Source organism: Equus quagga, chromosome 8 (assembly GCF_021613505.1).
Source record: "Equus quagga isolate Etosha38 chromosome 8, UCLA_HA_Equagga_1.0, whole genome shotgun sequence".
Classification (NCBI taxonomy): domain Eukaryota; kingdom Metazoa; phylum Chordata; class Mammalia; order Perissodactyla; family Equidae; genus Equus; species Equus quagga.
In genome coordinates this window covers 21968354-21984326 of record NC_060274.1, presented here as the reverse complement: position 1 = coordinate 21984326, position 15973 = coordinate 21968354, and the positions used below count along the sequence as shown (strand labels likewise).

At 40.5% G+C, this 15973-nt stretch overlaps 1 protein-coding gene across 5 annotated transcripts in view; it reads left to right on the top strand.

The window, feature by feature from the left end:
- Positions 1-15973, top strand: part of PHACTR2 (phosphatase and actin regulator 2) — a 124230-nt gene that overhangs the window by 73850 nt on the left and 34407 nt on the right. For 2 of the 5 annotated variants that reach the window (XM_046669374.1, XM_046669372.1), the window contains 4 exons: positions 2437-2971; positions 8208-8413; positions 9944-10100; positions 13637-13692. In XM_046669374.1, the coding sequence (XP_046525330.1) occupies positions 2437-2971; positions 8208-8413; positions 9944-10100; positions 13637-13692 (954 nt within the window). Of the gene's footprint in view, positions 1-2436; positions 2972-8204; positions 8414-9943; positions 10101-13636; positions 13693-15973 lie in introns of all 5 variants that reach the window. The other 3 variants (XM_046669373.1, XM_046669371.1, XR_006889730.1) reach the window with 2 other exon arrangements.

Genomic DNA, 15973 nt, shown 5'->3' with positions numbered 1-15973 from the left:
TGAGTTATTTCCAGCTATTTTCCTTGAAGATTTATTTATAGACTCTTAATATCCCTAAGAGGAAAGTACAGTCATGTTCTCCATTGTGTTAAGAGAAGCCCAGCTGGCCCTTAGTGTAAATAAGAGTGTTGCTAGTCTCAGGGCAATCACAGAGGCGGGGGTTGCATTGAGGTATGCCGGCAAGCCCACTGTGCAAGGATCCTTTTCTCAGATGTTGGAAGTACTCCTTCAGAATCCTACTCATACTCTGTTTGTAACCCTGGCTACACAGTAACTGTGTTTTATTTGAGTAATCTTGACCTTCTGGAAAAGTTACTTCAAATGCAGCCCTTGATTTTCAGTCAGATGTTTCAAGCTCTTAAAAAAGCTATCAGTTAAGATTCCTCCTCTCTTACTAACTTAACATAGACTTCCAGATAACCAGATTTCAGCTTAGCACAGTCAGCCACTTTGCCCGTGAAGCAGGGTAAAATCTCTCGTGTTTTTTCTTTTTCATTGTTACACACTGTATTAACAACAAATGTACTTAACTGGGGCTGGCCCAGTGGTGTAGTGGGTGGGTTTGTGTGCTCCACTTTTGTGGCCTGGGGTTCACAGGTTTGGATCCCGGGTGTGGACCTACACATCACTCATCAAGCCATGCTGTGGCAGCATCCCACATAGAAAATAGAGGAAGATTGGCATGGATGTTAGCTCAGGACCAATCTTCCTCACCAAACAAACCCCAAAAAACCTTAAGAGAGATGGCGTTTCTTTTTTTAGTCATAGCCTAAATTCAAGATAACTTAAGCGACATGGTTGATTTCAGCAAAATCCTGTCATTTTAAAAGACACTTAAAGAAAAATATAATGACATGGCTTAAATTTGCATTGCAGGCATTGAAAAAACTTAAGCCAGGCTAAAGTTAAACTTTGCTGTTAGAAAAGAAAGAATTTTCTTAAAAAAAATATTCTTAGAATTGATATATGGAAGGGATTCTGTTCATCTTACCTGAGAAAATAATTGGACATGTTTAGACAGCAAATTCTTAGCATCTTTGTTGTGAAAAATAAACTAGAATGGACTTACATTGTAGGAGTATGCTTAATACACTTGTCTGTAAGCAAATGAAGGTTGTTAACTTCAAAGAAGTAGTATTAACAGGCCCAGACTTGAGGGAGGAGAATTCTGGTTATTAAGTAGATCTAACATAATAAGCCTCCCAGGCCGTAGAGACTTCTTTTAAGCCTGGATCTTGTCACCAAGTAGGACTCTTTTCAGTGTATCAGAGTTGGTGAAGTCTTGCGTCTCCTTGTTCATTTGTCCTTCATCTCTTGACCCTCCCAGTTGACTCCAACAAAGTTATAACCAGAGGTAAGTTACAGTGACGTCTGTGTGCAATGTGGGTTGGCTCCACACGGTACTTACAGGATATTCTTAATGGTTCTGTGGAATCGTTTAACTCCTTATGAAAAAGGAGGAACATACGACATCGAATAAGCAATTGGGGGAAATTTACAGATCATAAAGGTCATGAAACAAAAGAGTATTCTCATAGGAGCTAAAATGTGTTTCCTAAGATGATAGAAAGACAAGGAGAGTTAGCCTGTCTTTCCTGAAAACAGTTTGGTTGAAGGCGGTCCTGTCCAGAAGTGGGCAGACACGCCACGGCCATCCTCTGATGAACACCTTCTGGAAGCATCAGCGGTTGTCAGATCTGAGAATGATACTCTTTCCCTTCAAATTATTCAAACACTACCCATTTAGACATTTTTTTGTAAAAAAATTATTTTTTTCTGCCTTTGTGATGTTTTGAAGGGGACTAGACTTCGATACGTGGCCATGTGTTTTTATTCTGCCCTGTCACCACTGCAGATGGAGGTACAGGCCAGCGTGGCAACCTTCTCTCTCTGGAGCCGTTGGGGTAGCTGGTGTGGAGTTCACTCTTTTAGCAGTAAGATGAGTAAATTTGCTTTTGGCTCAGAGAGGAGTCAGTGATATATACCTGGCCTCTCTGAGTGTGGGCCTCTCCATTCCCAGAAGGACGTAAGAGGACATGTATAATTTGTGGTGAACCCAGCCTTGTACTGCACCCAGACAGCTGCTGGTGTCTGTCCTGTGCACACCAAAATGTCCCTTTGGAGCGTACAGGGGCTTTTGCAGGTGACCCACAGGACAAGGAGCTGAGGATTTCCTCTTGGCTGGCCAGCTAAAGACTAGAGGAAAAGGACAGAGGACTGCTGTCTCTTAGGGTTTTGCCTCAAGGATCACTTGCTCTTTCCTAGATTGGAGACAGGGAGGGAACAGGAAATAAAACCATTATCATTATTAGCTTATTTTCTTTTATTTACTTTTTTCAACAAATTTTAAAGGGAACATTGACAATTGCAACTTGGTTAGTTTATTTATAAAGTGTTGTCTTCTTTGACTTGTAATGCAAAATCTCTCTATTTTAGCTGGTTCCTCTCATTCAAAAAAAACAACTGGCTCCAAAGCATCAGCTTCACCATCTACTTCCTCCACTTCATCTCGTCCCAAAGCATCAAAGCAGACAGTTTCTAGCAAAACAGTGACAGTGGGAATCACAAAAGGCAAGGAAAAAACCGGCAAGCAGCCAACGTCTCGACCGTCCTCAGACACAGCCACTTCTGGCACGTCCGACCTTAAAGGAGAGCCTTCGGAGACCAGTGTGGAGGGTCTCAGCCCTGAGCAGACTGTCCCTGGGACTGAGGAGGAGACCACAGGCAAATCCAAGCCCACAGTCCCTCCGCCCCCAGGGGCTCCACCGCCTCCTCCCCCGGCCCCCCCTCTTCCCCTTGAGGAGCAGTGCATCATGGCCTCAGACACTCCTGTCGTCCTGGTCAGCAATGGAGCCGACCTGTCCGTCCCTGCCTTAGACCCAAGTCAGCTTCTCTGGACTGAAGAGCCGACAGACAGAACCGCTGTCCACTCAGCCACTGGCTTAAGTGTTAGCCGAGAAAATGCAAAATGGTGAGTCGGGGCACCAACCCCATATTCCGTCTCCATTCCCTATGAAGCTGAGTCCTAAGGATGGTTAAACCCCTCTGTTGAAATGAAGGAACCTACTTGGTTTTCTTTTACGATTTAATCTAGTGAATGTTAGGGAAACACACATGTAATCCAACTGTTGGTTTTTCATAGTCCTGTACCAGGAATGCCCCAGAAATGACATTGGTCCTACATCCCAATACTGCTTCAGATCTGTGGCTTTCAAGTCCACTTAGAACCTGCTTCATCACTGCTCAGCAGTCCTTATTCTGTTCCCTAGACAGTTCCTTCTGTTTCCTTATAGTGGTTATTTTAAATCGTTTCATTTGTGTGCACATTGCTCACCCACTCCTGCCTACCTTCATTTCCCCAAGTTGTTTAGCCTTCTCCTCTGCAAGAAAACAAAGAGCATCAGTAAAGCTCTCTTTCAAATTCCGGCTTCTTTCCCCCCAACCTTGGAGTGGCTCTTTTTCTTGATCTTCAGTTCCCTACCCAACTCAAATATTTTCTCCTCTATGAAGCTTTTCAACCCTCCTCCGAATAGAATTGGTTATTGCATCTACTACATTCTGACAGCCATTTTCCCTACCTACTGGACGAAACTCACCAACGTGTCTATTTACCTCTATATCCGCAGCAACCAGTACAGAATCTGGTATACCATTGGCATGCCGTCACCTAGTTCCCCAAGCCAGAAACGTGGGCTTCATCCTAGGAGCCTCATACTCCTTCGTTCCCTGCATCTAGTCACTCAAAAAGTCTCATTCATTTTCTACTTAAAGGTCAATAGGCTCTGTTAGCGCTCCTGTCTCAGGTGTGAAGGGAGGACTGTCAGAGTTTAGTAGACACCATGACCCATTCTGTCTCAGGAGGGCTTCACACTCTTAAATCCAGCCTCTTCTCTCCTCTTTCTAAGAATAAAACCAAAACTCACTCTTCAAATCATTTAATTTAATATTTCCTCTTTGAAAAAAACCTATGTCGTGTTAGACTTAAAAACATTTAGTACATTACGTAAGTTGCCTTGGATCAAGAGACTAAAGTATCAACTTTAATTATTCAATTGCTGATAATAACAACCTTCATTTATTGAATACTTATTTAATGTCAGGAACTGTCAGTTATTTAATTCACGTAAGTCGTCCCTGAAATATTTCTGTTTAATAGATGACAAAACGGCTGCTGAGGGAGGTGAAACAGTCTGCCCAGGGTCACCCAGTTAGTGAGTGGCAAAGCCAGCATGCGACCCAGAGTTGCACACCAGATTCCATGCTCTCGAGTGAATTCATACGTTTCCAAAGCAGTTCCTTCTACCTCTTCCACTATTTCTTTTGTTTGTTTCTTGTTTTTTGTTTGTTTTTATCGGTCTTGAGCACCATCATTTGAAGGAAAGCCAAGGAAAGGTAAAGAAATGTTAAATTGCAGATGACTGTGTTTCCTTTGTTTGACATTTTAATAAACAATATGGGAAAAGAAGACATTGAAATGAATGGTTGCGGTGTCCTTAATACTTCCAGCACATTGTAGGCGTCCTCATTGAATTATAGTGAGTGTTTTCCATCACTGCGGCCAATTCCAACCTGTAGACCTGAACAGTTGTCTTTCAGTGTCTGTTTTTTGCTTGACTTCCATGTGCTGGGCAGCATGCTGAGCACCAGAGATGCAAAGTGAGCAAAACATTATAGTTAGGATTAGTTTTTCCAAAATGTCCAACATGCCCAGGAAGTATGAATGTTTAAGATAAGGTCTGAATTTAGGAAAGTAGATTGAGTATATGAGTTTATTGTTCAGTATACTGAAGAATAAGGTGTAACGTGTAAAGTGATTGCTCAGGTAGTCTTGAGCACAGAGAGAACCTTTATCCAAAGGTGACCCTCTGCCAGTCCACTTCCACAGTCATTTAGGGAGGGCACTGTATTGTGCTAAGCACGGCGCTGCATTCTGGGGGCTTCACATTAGTCTTCAACCGAAGTCTCTGCAGGATTGTCAGGCAAAAGAGCTGAGCATCTATGCTCTATTTCCACTGAGACTAGGAGTGGAGAGAGCGAGCTCAGGACATCATTAGTCGTTGGGGTATTTATAATGGATTTGCCTGTATTCAGGGTAACTGTAACGCGTTCCTAGAAGAGGGCATAGAGATGTTCTTCTCTGTATATTCTTCAAAATTAAAAATGTCAATTACAATTCATCCCACAGGTGTTTGTGTTTGCTCTAGAGTTAATGAGGCTGGAATAAGGAGTCTCTCAAATGCGCTTCCAAATTCTGTCTTCCATTTTTAAGTGGATACTTGCATTAGAATTTCTGGCTCTTAGTCAGTTGCTTTACTTAGAACTCTCCCTCAGTTATGTTTAGTCAACGAATGTGTGAAAATCCTGTCATCTTATGAAGAGGCTTCTGTTTGGAATACAAATATCAAAACTTTAAAGACAAGTGGCCATATGTAAAAATATCTACTTCTATTCACGTAATCCAGGGTGGTAACTATCTGGTAGATTTCTGTTCATTGACGGCTTCATCAGTAATGTATATGCCTGGCATAATTTAAGGCAGAAACTGATAAGCCCATCTGGAGCCCATGTCCAAAAGGGACCTGACTCTGTGTAGTCCATTTCCATGAACATTTATGGAGTGCGCTGTATTGTCCAGTGTGCCCAGGAACCGGAGGGGAAACCGTGAGAGCCAGGTAGTGAGTTGATCGATAGAAATTTGGATTATGATATTTAATATTAAATGTGATCTATAACATAGTCTTAATATAACTTATAATATTAAGTATAAAATAAAATACAATATAACGTTTAATAGGTAGGCTAAGAGTCTTAAGTATGAGTTCTAGACTGGACTTGCTACCTTGTTTGGGCGACTCACCCATGGCCTTCCTGGGTTCCATGAACTATAAATTGTCTTCCCTCGTTATACTGTAGAACAATTGTAAGCTGTAAATGTATACAGAAATCTTTGAAAACGGCAAAATGTTATAAAATACAAATCGGTGTCATGATAAATTAGTGAACAATGACATGAAATGTGGTGCCAGGGCTCAACCCTGAAGTAACTTTTGTTCTGCTCTCAGAATGTGTTATTAACTAGCATATCTTTTAAACGTGCTGTGGTCACCCACAGTGGCAGAGTGTTCAAACAAGAATGGCCTCCAGGGGCAATCGACGAGAAATCCAGACTGTGGAAAAGTTTTCCCATAAAATAGATCTTTTATTGAAAATGAGATTTCGTACTGTGGAAACCGTGTGGTGGTTCCTCAAAAAATTAAACATAGAATTACCGTATGATCCAGCTATTCCACTTCTGTGTATGTAGTCAAAAACGTTGAAAATGGATACTCGAACAGATGTTTGTATACTGATGTCCAGAGCAGGATTATTCACAACCACCATAAGGTAGAAACAACCCAAATATCCATCAACTGATGAATGGGTAAACAAAATGAGGTGGGTATACATACAATGGAATAGTGTTCACCCTTAAAAAGGAAGGAAATTCTGACACATGCTACAACGTGGATGAACCTCAAAGACGTGCTAAGTGAAGTTGTCAGACGCAAAAGGACAAATGTATGATTTCACTTATAGGAAGCAACTAGAATAATAAAATTCATAGAGACGGAAAGCAGAATGATGGTTGCCGGGGGCTAGGGGAGGAGGAGTGGGCAGTTGGTGTTTAATGGTGCAGAGTTTCCGTCGGGGAAGACGAAAAATTCTGGAGGTGATGGTGGGGGTGGTCACAACAGTGTGAATGTGCTTAATCCCATTGAACTGTACGCTTAAAAAAGTTAAAATGGTAAATTTTATGTTATGTATATTTTACAAAATAAAGAATGAAATTTCATATTTTCCCCTTTGAAAAGAATTTCGGTGGTCGGATTTTTCTAATAAGTGAAAAAACAGAGAATTTTGAGAGCATTTAGGCTTATAACCACGCAGTAGAATTTTTAATACCTCAGATTCTGACAAAGTTTACCTGTTTTTTTGGTTTTTTAGTTAGTGAGAGCAGCGAGCACGTGTTTTCCATTAAGCGGTCTTTCAGATGTGTGACCTAAATTTGAATTCTTCTGTTTATATCAGAACGCAGCTTAGGGGAGGGCAAAAGGGGTGCTTAGGCACATGTGTGTGGTGATGGATGGTAATTGGTCTCTGGGTGGCAAAGATGATGTAATCTATGCAGAAATCAAAATGTAATGATGTACACCTGAAATTTATATAATGCTATAAACCAATGTTACCACAATAAAAAAAAAAGCAATTTGGGGGTGTTCTGTATCTTAAAATGAAGATTACATTGTTTTTGATATATGTTTTTGATGTAAAGTGTATTTTTTTATTCTAGTCTATGAAATTGGCAAGCTCTGTGTATTTATAATAATTTTAAACCAGAGACTCTTACCAAGCTCAATAACAAAAAATTATTGCATCCTTACCACCTTTCTTCTAAAGAGTCCACTTAACTTTCACATTTTCCATCTCATGTTATCAATTTAGTCCTATGAGAGGTAGTTCTACAAATGGAGAAACTAAAGCACAGAGAGAAGACGTGATTTTTGACTGTTGATGCCCTGGCTGAGATGAAAATAGGGTTAATTCATATGTCAGTTAAATAAGATGTCACTATTCTCCTAGGTGCTGGGCTGCAAAATGATACGAGTCCCTCTTGTCAGGGAACTTTGGGGGTTGGGTAGGCTGACAAGTAGATGGTGGTTGAGGTGCAGTGCGCTAAGTGCGCCAATGGGTCACCCTGGGAGCAGAGAGGTGGGCCGGGGAACTCCACTGAAGGCCAGTGACTGATTCCTGAAGGAGCTGAGGCTTTAACTGAGACCTAAAGAATAAGTAGGAGTTACAGGTCAAAGAAAAAGTATGGACAAAGTCAAATATCCGGGAGCTTCTAACCCGTTGTTCTTTCCACTGAACCCCTTGCTAGGGAAAAATAAATTTGCAAAATAGACTTTTCCCATATTCATGTACTGAATATATTGAATACCATCTAGTCAATCTATTTCCTTTTACAGATGAAGAATCTAAAACCTTGAGAATTGAGTAATACAGTACTGCTCTTCCATTCCGGGACTTTAGCTAGCCTGTGTTTGCCGTCTCCTTTTGCCAGCCGGAGGGATGCTCCTGAAACCGGAGTTCCTTCTCATGCTGTTGGCATCGTCCTTGAGGGTTGCTCTGAGCTTCACACCACCTCTGTGTTTTTGTGCCTTTAGCAGTTTTACAACCAAAGACGAGCTGGGAAAGGCAGCACCTCAGCTACTGACTCCTGGGCTGATGGGAGAATCCTCAAAATCCTTCAGTGCCCCAGAAGACGAAGGCCGTAGGGAGTACCAGGCCAATGACTCGGACTCTGATGGGCCTATCTTGTACACCGATGATGACGATGATGAAGAGGATGAGGACGAGGACGGCAGTGGAGAAAGTAAGACTCTTTTCAAGAGGTAGGGAGGAAAGTGGGTGGTGGACAGAAGCAGCTATGTTTTATAAAGAACGAAGGCCTCATCAGGAACCAGACCTCTGATGTTTTCTTTCCTCTCATCTCCCTTTCTCAAATTAGAAATCTGTATATTCTAAGATTTAGCTTTTGATGGCAGGTGTTTCTGGAAGATGATGCCACGGGGGGTGGGGAGGGGTCAGGCCCTCGACTGAGGCAGGTATGCATATGTGTATATGTAAGAGAGCCAAAGCTTTCTAATGACAGAGGCCTTTCTCAGATTGATCACAAGATGGCCCTTCCGCCCTGGGACCTTTCTTTTTTTTTTTCTGCTTTATCTCCCCAAACTCCCCCTGTACACAGTTGTATATCTTAGTTGCATGTCCTTCTAGTTGTGGGAGGGACCTTTCTTGAATAAAGAGCATCAATGCAGGACTCACTGGATTACTCATTGGAGGTGTTTGAGAGTTTCACTCAGTTTCATACTAGGGTTTAAAGAGAGGGGAGAGAGGAATGAGTCAAAAATAACAAATAGTTTTTAAAAATTGAAAGTACTCATCTACCATGAGTAGGATAGTATGCCTTCTAAGAAGGAATGATAGTGAGGTGGATAAAGCCAGCCATTTCTAGTGTGGGGAACTGGAAACTGCTATTTTTTTAAAAACTTCTGAGCAGGATGACTTGGGAGGGATTCGCTATGGAATTGAATTTATAGATTATGAAAAGTTAATGGTATATTAATGATTAAAGAGCAGTTTGTCAAATTCCTTCTAGTTTGTGCTGAACAACAACAAAAACCATTATCATCCATCGGGTGTCAACTATCCACTCTTGAGATATCAAGGATTCCTGGGTAATTGAGGATTAAAACGGTGATATCAAAGGTAGACTTTCGTCAGTGTGGTTTCTGAGGAGAAGGAAAGTCAAGGATTTACTATGCAGAATAATTAAAGGGGCTGAGTTTTTAAGACTTAAGAAAGAGAAGGCATTGTGCAATTTCCAGAATACGCCATCTCAAAAAGTAAACTTCAGATATCACTTTCCAAATGATGAGGTGATACTTGCAGGGTTTTTCATGGTGCCCCAACATTTCTCAGAACATTTTTAAAAATAGTTCTTCAGTTTTCCAAAATGAACTACATCCAACTCAAAAACTTTTTTTCCCTTAGGTTAATTAAAATTCCACTCCCGCATGTGGAATTCGGTCTGGAGAGGTCACATCGTCTTCACCACTCAAAGTCTAGTCTCCATCTGTCACCATACACAATATTACCTCAAAAAAAAAAAGACTAGAAAATGAGATAAGCTAAAAAGGTATATTAAAATATTATTGATAAGTTAGCTTCTTTGTAGCCAGGAAAGTTAAAGTATAATCAATTGTGGTTTTGGTATAAATAAAAGATTAGAACTTAAAAAAGAGGATTTGGTCTGGACTCTGTCTAAAGTCATGCCACAAGTAACCTGAGTGCGTTCGCTAAAAGCCCCTTTCTCTGCATTTCTGCCTTTCCCAATGCTCAGGTGCTTTGGCTAGCAAAATACGGCGAAGGGATACTCTTGCTATCAAACTTGGCAACAGACCATCCAAGAAAGAGTTAGAGGACAAAAACATCTTGCAGCGAACATCTGAAGAAGAGAGACAGGAAATCCGACAACAGATTGGAACCAAGCTGGTCAGGTAATTGCTGAAATTGTAGTTCAGCCCTGGCTAATTCATCCTTTTCTCCCTCCGGCAGTTTCCTGCCTAACGGAAATCATGGTGAATTCTTTGTGAAAGGGCGCGCCTGGCCTGTCTGATCTTTTAACAGTGGGTTCTGGATGGTGAACCACTCCAAGAACCTGCCCTCTGGTCCAGCTAGTCATTGGCTTTGAAGACACCAAACCCTGATCCAGGCGTTGACGAACTTTTTCTGTAAAGACCAGTTAGTGAATATTTTAGGCTTTGCTGCCCCGAAGGTCTCTGTTGCAGCTACTCAGCTGTGCTGTTGTAGCATGCGCGCAGCCATAGACCATACGTAAGCAAGCAAGTGTGGCTGTGTTCCAGCAAAGCTTTATTCACCCAGACAGGCAGCAGGCCCGACACATGGACTCACCAGCGTTCTTGTGATTGCCATGAGGTTCTGCCCTTTGAGCTGCGAGACTCTGAACATGCTGGTTAGCTTCAGTGGCTAGCTCCATCCCAGTCAGGTAACCATAGCCCCCATATCTAGACTTCCCCCTTTCAGCTCCAAATAAATGATCATCTGACTTCTCTTCCTGCCTCCAGTTTTTGTAGGATTTCTACTTTTGCCACTACTGACTTTGGAAGTCCACGTAATTGGCAGTTTTAACAGAAGTGAATGGTGAAGTTCTCACTTTTCATTATCAGTTTAAGCATATTTAAGTATTACTTATTTTGCTGACTTCTCTCATTCTACATAAACAGCAGGGTGCATAAATTGAGAGAAGGGGACAGTCTGGAATACCAGAGCAGGATTGGGAGGTGGGAGGAAATTTCTCTCCTTGCCGGGAAGTGGAAGACTTCTGTGACCGTGGTGAACCTCGGGGTTGGCAGGCGGAGGCTCAGCGGCCATCATCTGTTTTACAGACAGCGCCAAGCAGGGGCTTGTGAGAATTAAATAACGTGATACTTTGAAGGCACTCTAGTGCCTGGATCATAGCAAGCACTTCCTAAAATCAAATGTTTTTTTATTATTAATTTAAATAATTATTATATCTCTTAAATTAGTAGAATACTTTTAAAAATTAAACTCACTGTTGGCAATTTTGTGAGAAAGTGGGACATGTATATATCACTCTTATTCAGTATTTCTGAAGAACGGCTTAACAATATAAAAAAAGAATTGTAAATCAGTCTATTTCTTTACATGGTAATTCCATTTGAGAGACTATACAAGAAGGAAATAATTCAAGAGGTGAAAAACCCTATATTTTATGAAGATGTTTATTTTGAGGTCATTTACCGTAGTGACAAATTAAAACAAACCAAACGCTCAAGAACAGGGGACTGATGAAGAACGTTGTGAGAAGTTGACACCATGAAATAACCACAGAGAAGTGGTTTTCTGTTCCAACAAGATTTCTTGGAGAGGATGTAATCGTGCTTCTCTAGGGAGAGCCAGGGAAGGGTGGGTGGGTTTCGGGGTGGAACGGCAGGGGATTCCTTCATCCCAGGTTTAACCATCCAAGAGAACAGCGCCTCTTCTGTCTGTTTTATATAAGGAGCACACCCCAACCCCCAAAAGTTTGTGAACCTCTCTAATTACACATGTAGACCGTATCTATAAAAAATTTTATCAGAATAGGGTTTTGAGTGTTGTAAATATATAAATTTTGCAGAATTGTTTTTCTGTGAACGCAGCCCATCTAGTTGCTGTCATTCAAGTGTAAGTCATATTTGATTTGTAGGGAACTCCATGTGTAGCGAAAGAGACAGAATTATATATTGCATGATGAAATTATATATTGCATGTGAAAAGCACAAACATCTAAGTCAAGAGAACGAGGTATGAGTCCTGGCTGTAACATGCACTGGTATTTCATCTGAAGCAAATGAATTCATCTCTCATTTCCTCATTTGTAAAATGGGGACTGGCTGCCACCTTGCTGAATTCTTTTGAGGATTCAAGATAATGTAAGTTAAGCACCTAGCACAGTGCCTGGGACTTTAAAAGTAGGAACTAATGAGAGCTATGATAATTATCTTATCTTTATCATTATTTGTGTGATAAAGTGCCTTAGTAGATGTATAATCAGTGTATAACTGCTGTATGGGGCAAAGAACCAGGAACCTTTAATTCTCACTTGCAGGACAGATCAAACTTTCAAGGTACTGTTATATCGTTTGTAAGATTTCAGTAGATGGAGGAGAGAAGGGCATTCCAGAAGGAGGAAACTCCATAAGCAGAAGAAGGATGATGTCTCTGGGGATGCTTTGGCACAGATATGTAGTACAGGATATGTGGGTCCGTGGATGGCACAAAATCTGGCCAGTGTAGATGTTCAGTGGGTTCTTTTACAGGCTCAATTATTTAAATTAATTTCAAGGTAGCTCTAATGAAGGTTAAACATTAAAATTTTTAATAAGATATTCAAAATATCATTGATTTCACTCCTTCGTACTATTTCTGTCACAGCTATAGGCATTTAGAATTGATAGTTATAATATAATAGAATTATATTACGATTACCTTTCATGTATATTAGTTTAATTTGCACAAATTCAACCTACATCCAGAGGAAGTTTTTGTCTGTGATTAACAACAAACTGATAGTGTAAACAAAACCAAGAACAAAGTTGTAAGGAGTTATTAGGACATTCAGCTCTTTCATACAAATAGTTTGCTGCTGATCACAAGTGAGCCCGACTTTTCTTGAAAGCAGATGGGAAGGGCTATATGTCTCCAGACAATTTTATATATATTGTAAATCCGTTTGAGGCCATGAAAACAGTGTTTCACTTAAAACTCTGTGCAGTGTAGATTAAGCATCTCCTGAGCTGGTATGAACTCTTCAGCAGCAGCCTCTTTTAGATCCTAATGATCTATCTGTATATTAATTAGGGCAGAGGCTAAGCTGCTCTAACAGGAACCAAAAGGTACAGTGGTCCAAACAACGCACTTTTGCTTGTTTATTTCATGTTCATTTAACAGTCCTGAGGTAGCAGCGGTCCAGTGTGGTGGGGAGCTCTGCTCCTTGCAGTCAGCCGGGCACCCAAGTGCCTTCTGTCTTGTTCTTCCATCCCCATAGATATTCTCATCTACATGGTCCAAGTTGGCTCACACAACCCTGCTTAAGTTCTAATCTGTGGAAGAAGGAAAAAGAGAAGGGAACACACACCCAGTCATTTTGAGGGTAAAAAGCAGAAGTTACAAACACCACTGCTGCTCATATCCTATTTCAAGAACTCAGTCCTATAGCCACCCCTTGCTGCTAGGGGCAAGAAGTCCACGCAGGGGCTACAGCTAGAGTTCAGAGGGTTCTGTTTCCAAAGGGAAGAGAGGGGAGAATGGAGAGTGGGGAGTTGTGAGTTTTCTTAGCCACAGTCTCTAGTCTCCAAACTAACAGAAAGGAGATTTTTATTTTGTAGGTTTAGTAATGGATTTTTGTTTCTCAAAACAGGAAAAAATAGAGCTTTTGTTTTTGTTTTCTTTTGTATCTCCCAGTAAGGGGGCCTTGTTTGTAATCTGCAGTGTATCCTTTCTGTCATCATAGGAGACTTAGCCAGAGGCCCACAACAGAGGAATTAGAGCAGAGAAATATCCTAAAACGTGAGTATTCTGTACGATACAGTGATTCCTTCTGTACCCATTAAAAGGCTCCCTCTAGAGACAGCCCATTTATCAATAGGAAACCTTAATATATTTATTCACAAATAATTGAAATGACCCGTTTATATCACATTTTTATATAATTACTTATATAATTTAAAAAAATAATTTCTTGAAGTTTGTATTTCATTTCATGGCTCTAAGCCTAATATCCTCCAGACCAGAGTCATGGCTGTAACAGTTGTTTTTGAGAAAGATGACATATATTCCATATATCTTTTCACCCAAATATTAAATAGAAGAAAATGCTCTAGTCTGCTTGCAAATAAATGTCAAAGAAAAGGACAAAGAATCCACCAGGAAATAAATCAAACATTCCTATATTATGAATAATAGTTCGTTGCCAGGTTTAACAGATGACTCAATTTAAAACCATTATGGATTTTTCAACCCAATTCGTTTTCCTTTGTTATGATAACTCTGTTTCCTTCTTGAGTTATTTATAATTTCTCAGCACTGAAGGAGTTCTCCATTCATTTTCCTATTTTATTTTCCCATTCTCCCCTCTGTTTTCTCTCACTTTACTTTTTACTCACCAGTCCGGTGGTATTTGAGTTTGTTGTAGTTTACATGTTAAAGCTAAAAAAACAAATAGAACGGCAGCTCATTGTGCTGTAGTGTATAATGTAGTTACTAACCACAGAGAGTTAAGGAATGGATATTTTTAAATTGAGCCTAACTGCGGTTTTACATATTACTAACCCAGTTTCCAGAGAGCTTTTTATTCTATGAAATATCAAAGAGCAGGGCTGGGCAGGACTCCAGACAGTGCTACAATAGTAATGAGCCGCTGGTGTGCGGGAAATCTTTTTCAACAAGGCTTATAGGGTCGAGTTGGCCTGTCGGGATGGTCCCAGTCTCCAATGTGAGTTGTTTTCTTTCCTGAAGGAAAGAAAGATTTTAATAGCATATTTATACTACAGTTGCTATTACTAAGACAACCCAACAAAGAAGACTGAGCAGTGAGAGGAACTGCCAGTCTATGGGATTTTTTTTCCTTGGAATGTTTTTTTCTGGCTGTTTGTGAGTATAACTGGAATAGAACCCAAGAAAGGACTTAAGTGGCCGTAAGTGTGCACTAGAGCCAGTTTGGAGAGGGAAAAAGTCACGGCTAGAAAAGAAAAAAACTGCGTTTTAGCTTTCTGAGGAAAGATGAAAGCAACATCTAATTTTGACAACAAAACAAAACCAAAAATTCTCATGGCTTTTGATAATAGGATCCTGGAAAATAGTCGTTGAGTTAAAATTTTAGGTAAGCTTAAATGCAGACCATAAGCTCCTAAAACACAGAGGTTATTTCTTATTGGCTGCCTGATGCAATAGCTAGAAAAAAACGAAGAGCGAATTCTGGATAATTCTTCCCTGCTCCTGTGCGACAAACAGTGCCAAACCACGCTGGTGTTTGGTTTTTTGAGGAACTGTTTCACAGATCTAGAAATTTATCACACACTGGTCTTAAGTGTTGTGTTGGCTTTTATACCCCATTTTCCTGGAGATTCGGGAAAGAGTGAGACACCAAAGTCAACTTCAAATTTGACTTCAGCGCTTTCTTACTTCTTAGTTTGTCCAAGCATGCTTATTCTGGAAACAAAAGACATGTTTCCAGTCTGGAGAGGCTGATAACTGGCTTATGATCTCCTGATATAATATTGTACAGCCAAGGGGAGCAGAAAAGAGAACTGGTGGAGGTCATCCAGAATGTTCTGCTGAGCAGTCCCAGGGAACTGAACGGCATAGCTTACGACGCTGTATTCAGCCCCTGATGGCCTCTGGATTCTTCCACTTAGATTGCTCTTGTTGGTTTGTTTCATTTCCAGCTTTTGCTCAAAAGCAATAGGATTGTCTATTTGAAGAGAAGTCTCTGTGTGACATGGTGTGGTTTTTAAGGACACTTATTTTAACTAGGTCATCCCTTCTTGACAGATTAGGGAACTAATTCACAGCATGAAACCTTCAGCAATTCTCAAATCCAAGCCTGTCACTGGTTTAATAAACAGGAGTCAGGTGGCAGTCAGTGCTGATAGCTTTAATTGGAGACCAAAGGAAAATTTTATTTCTTAGTATCATTCCCAGGGTCACACCTTAGTTACTTTCCTATTTTAGTGCATTTAGGGTTTTAAAATATATATGTTATATTTAGTTGTACATTTTAGAACCAGTTCCTTAAAAGTGTTAAAATAGAAAGCAAGTTGTGGTGCTTGAAAGATCAACTTTTGCTTCT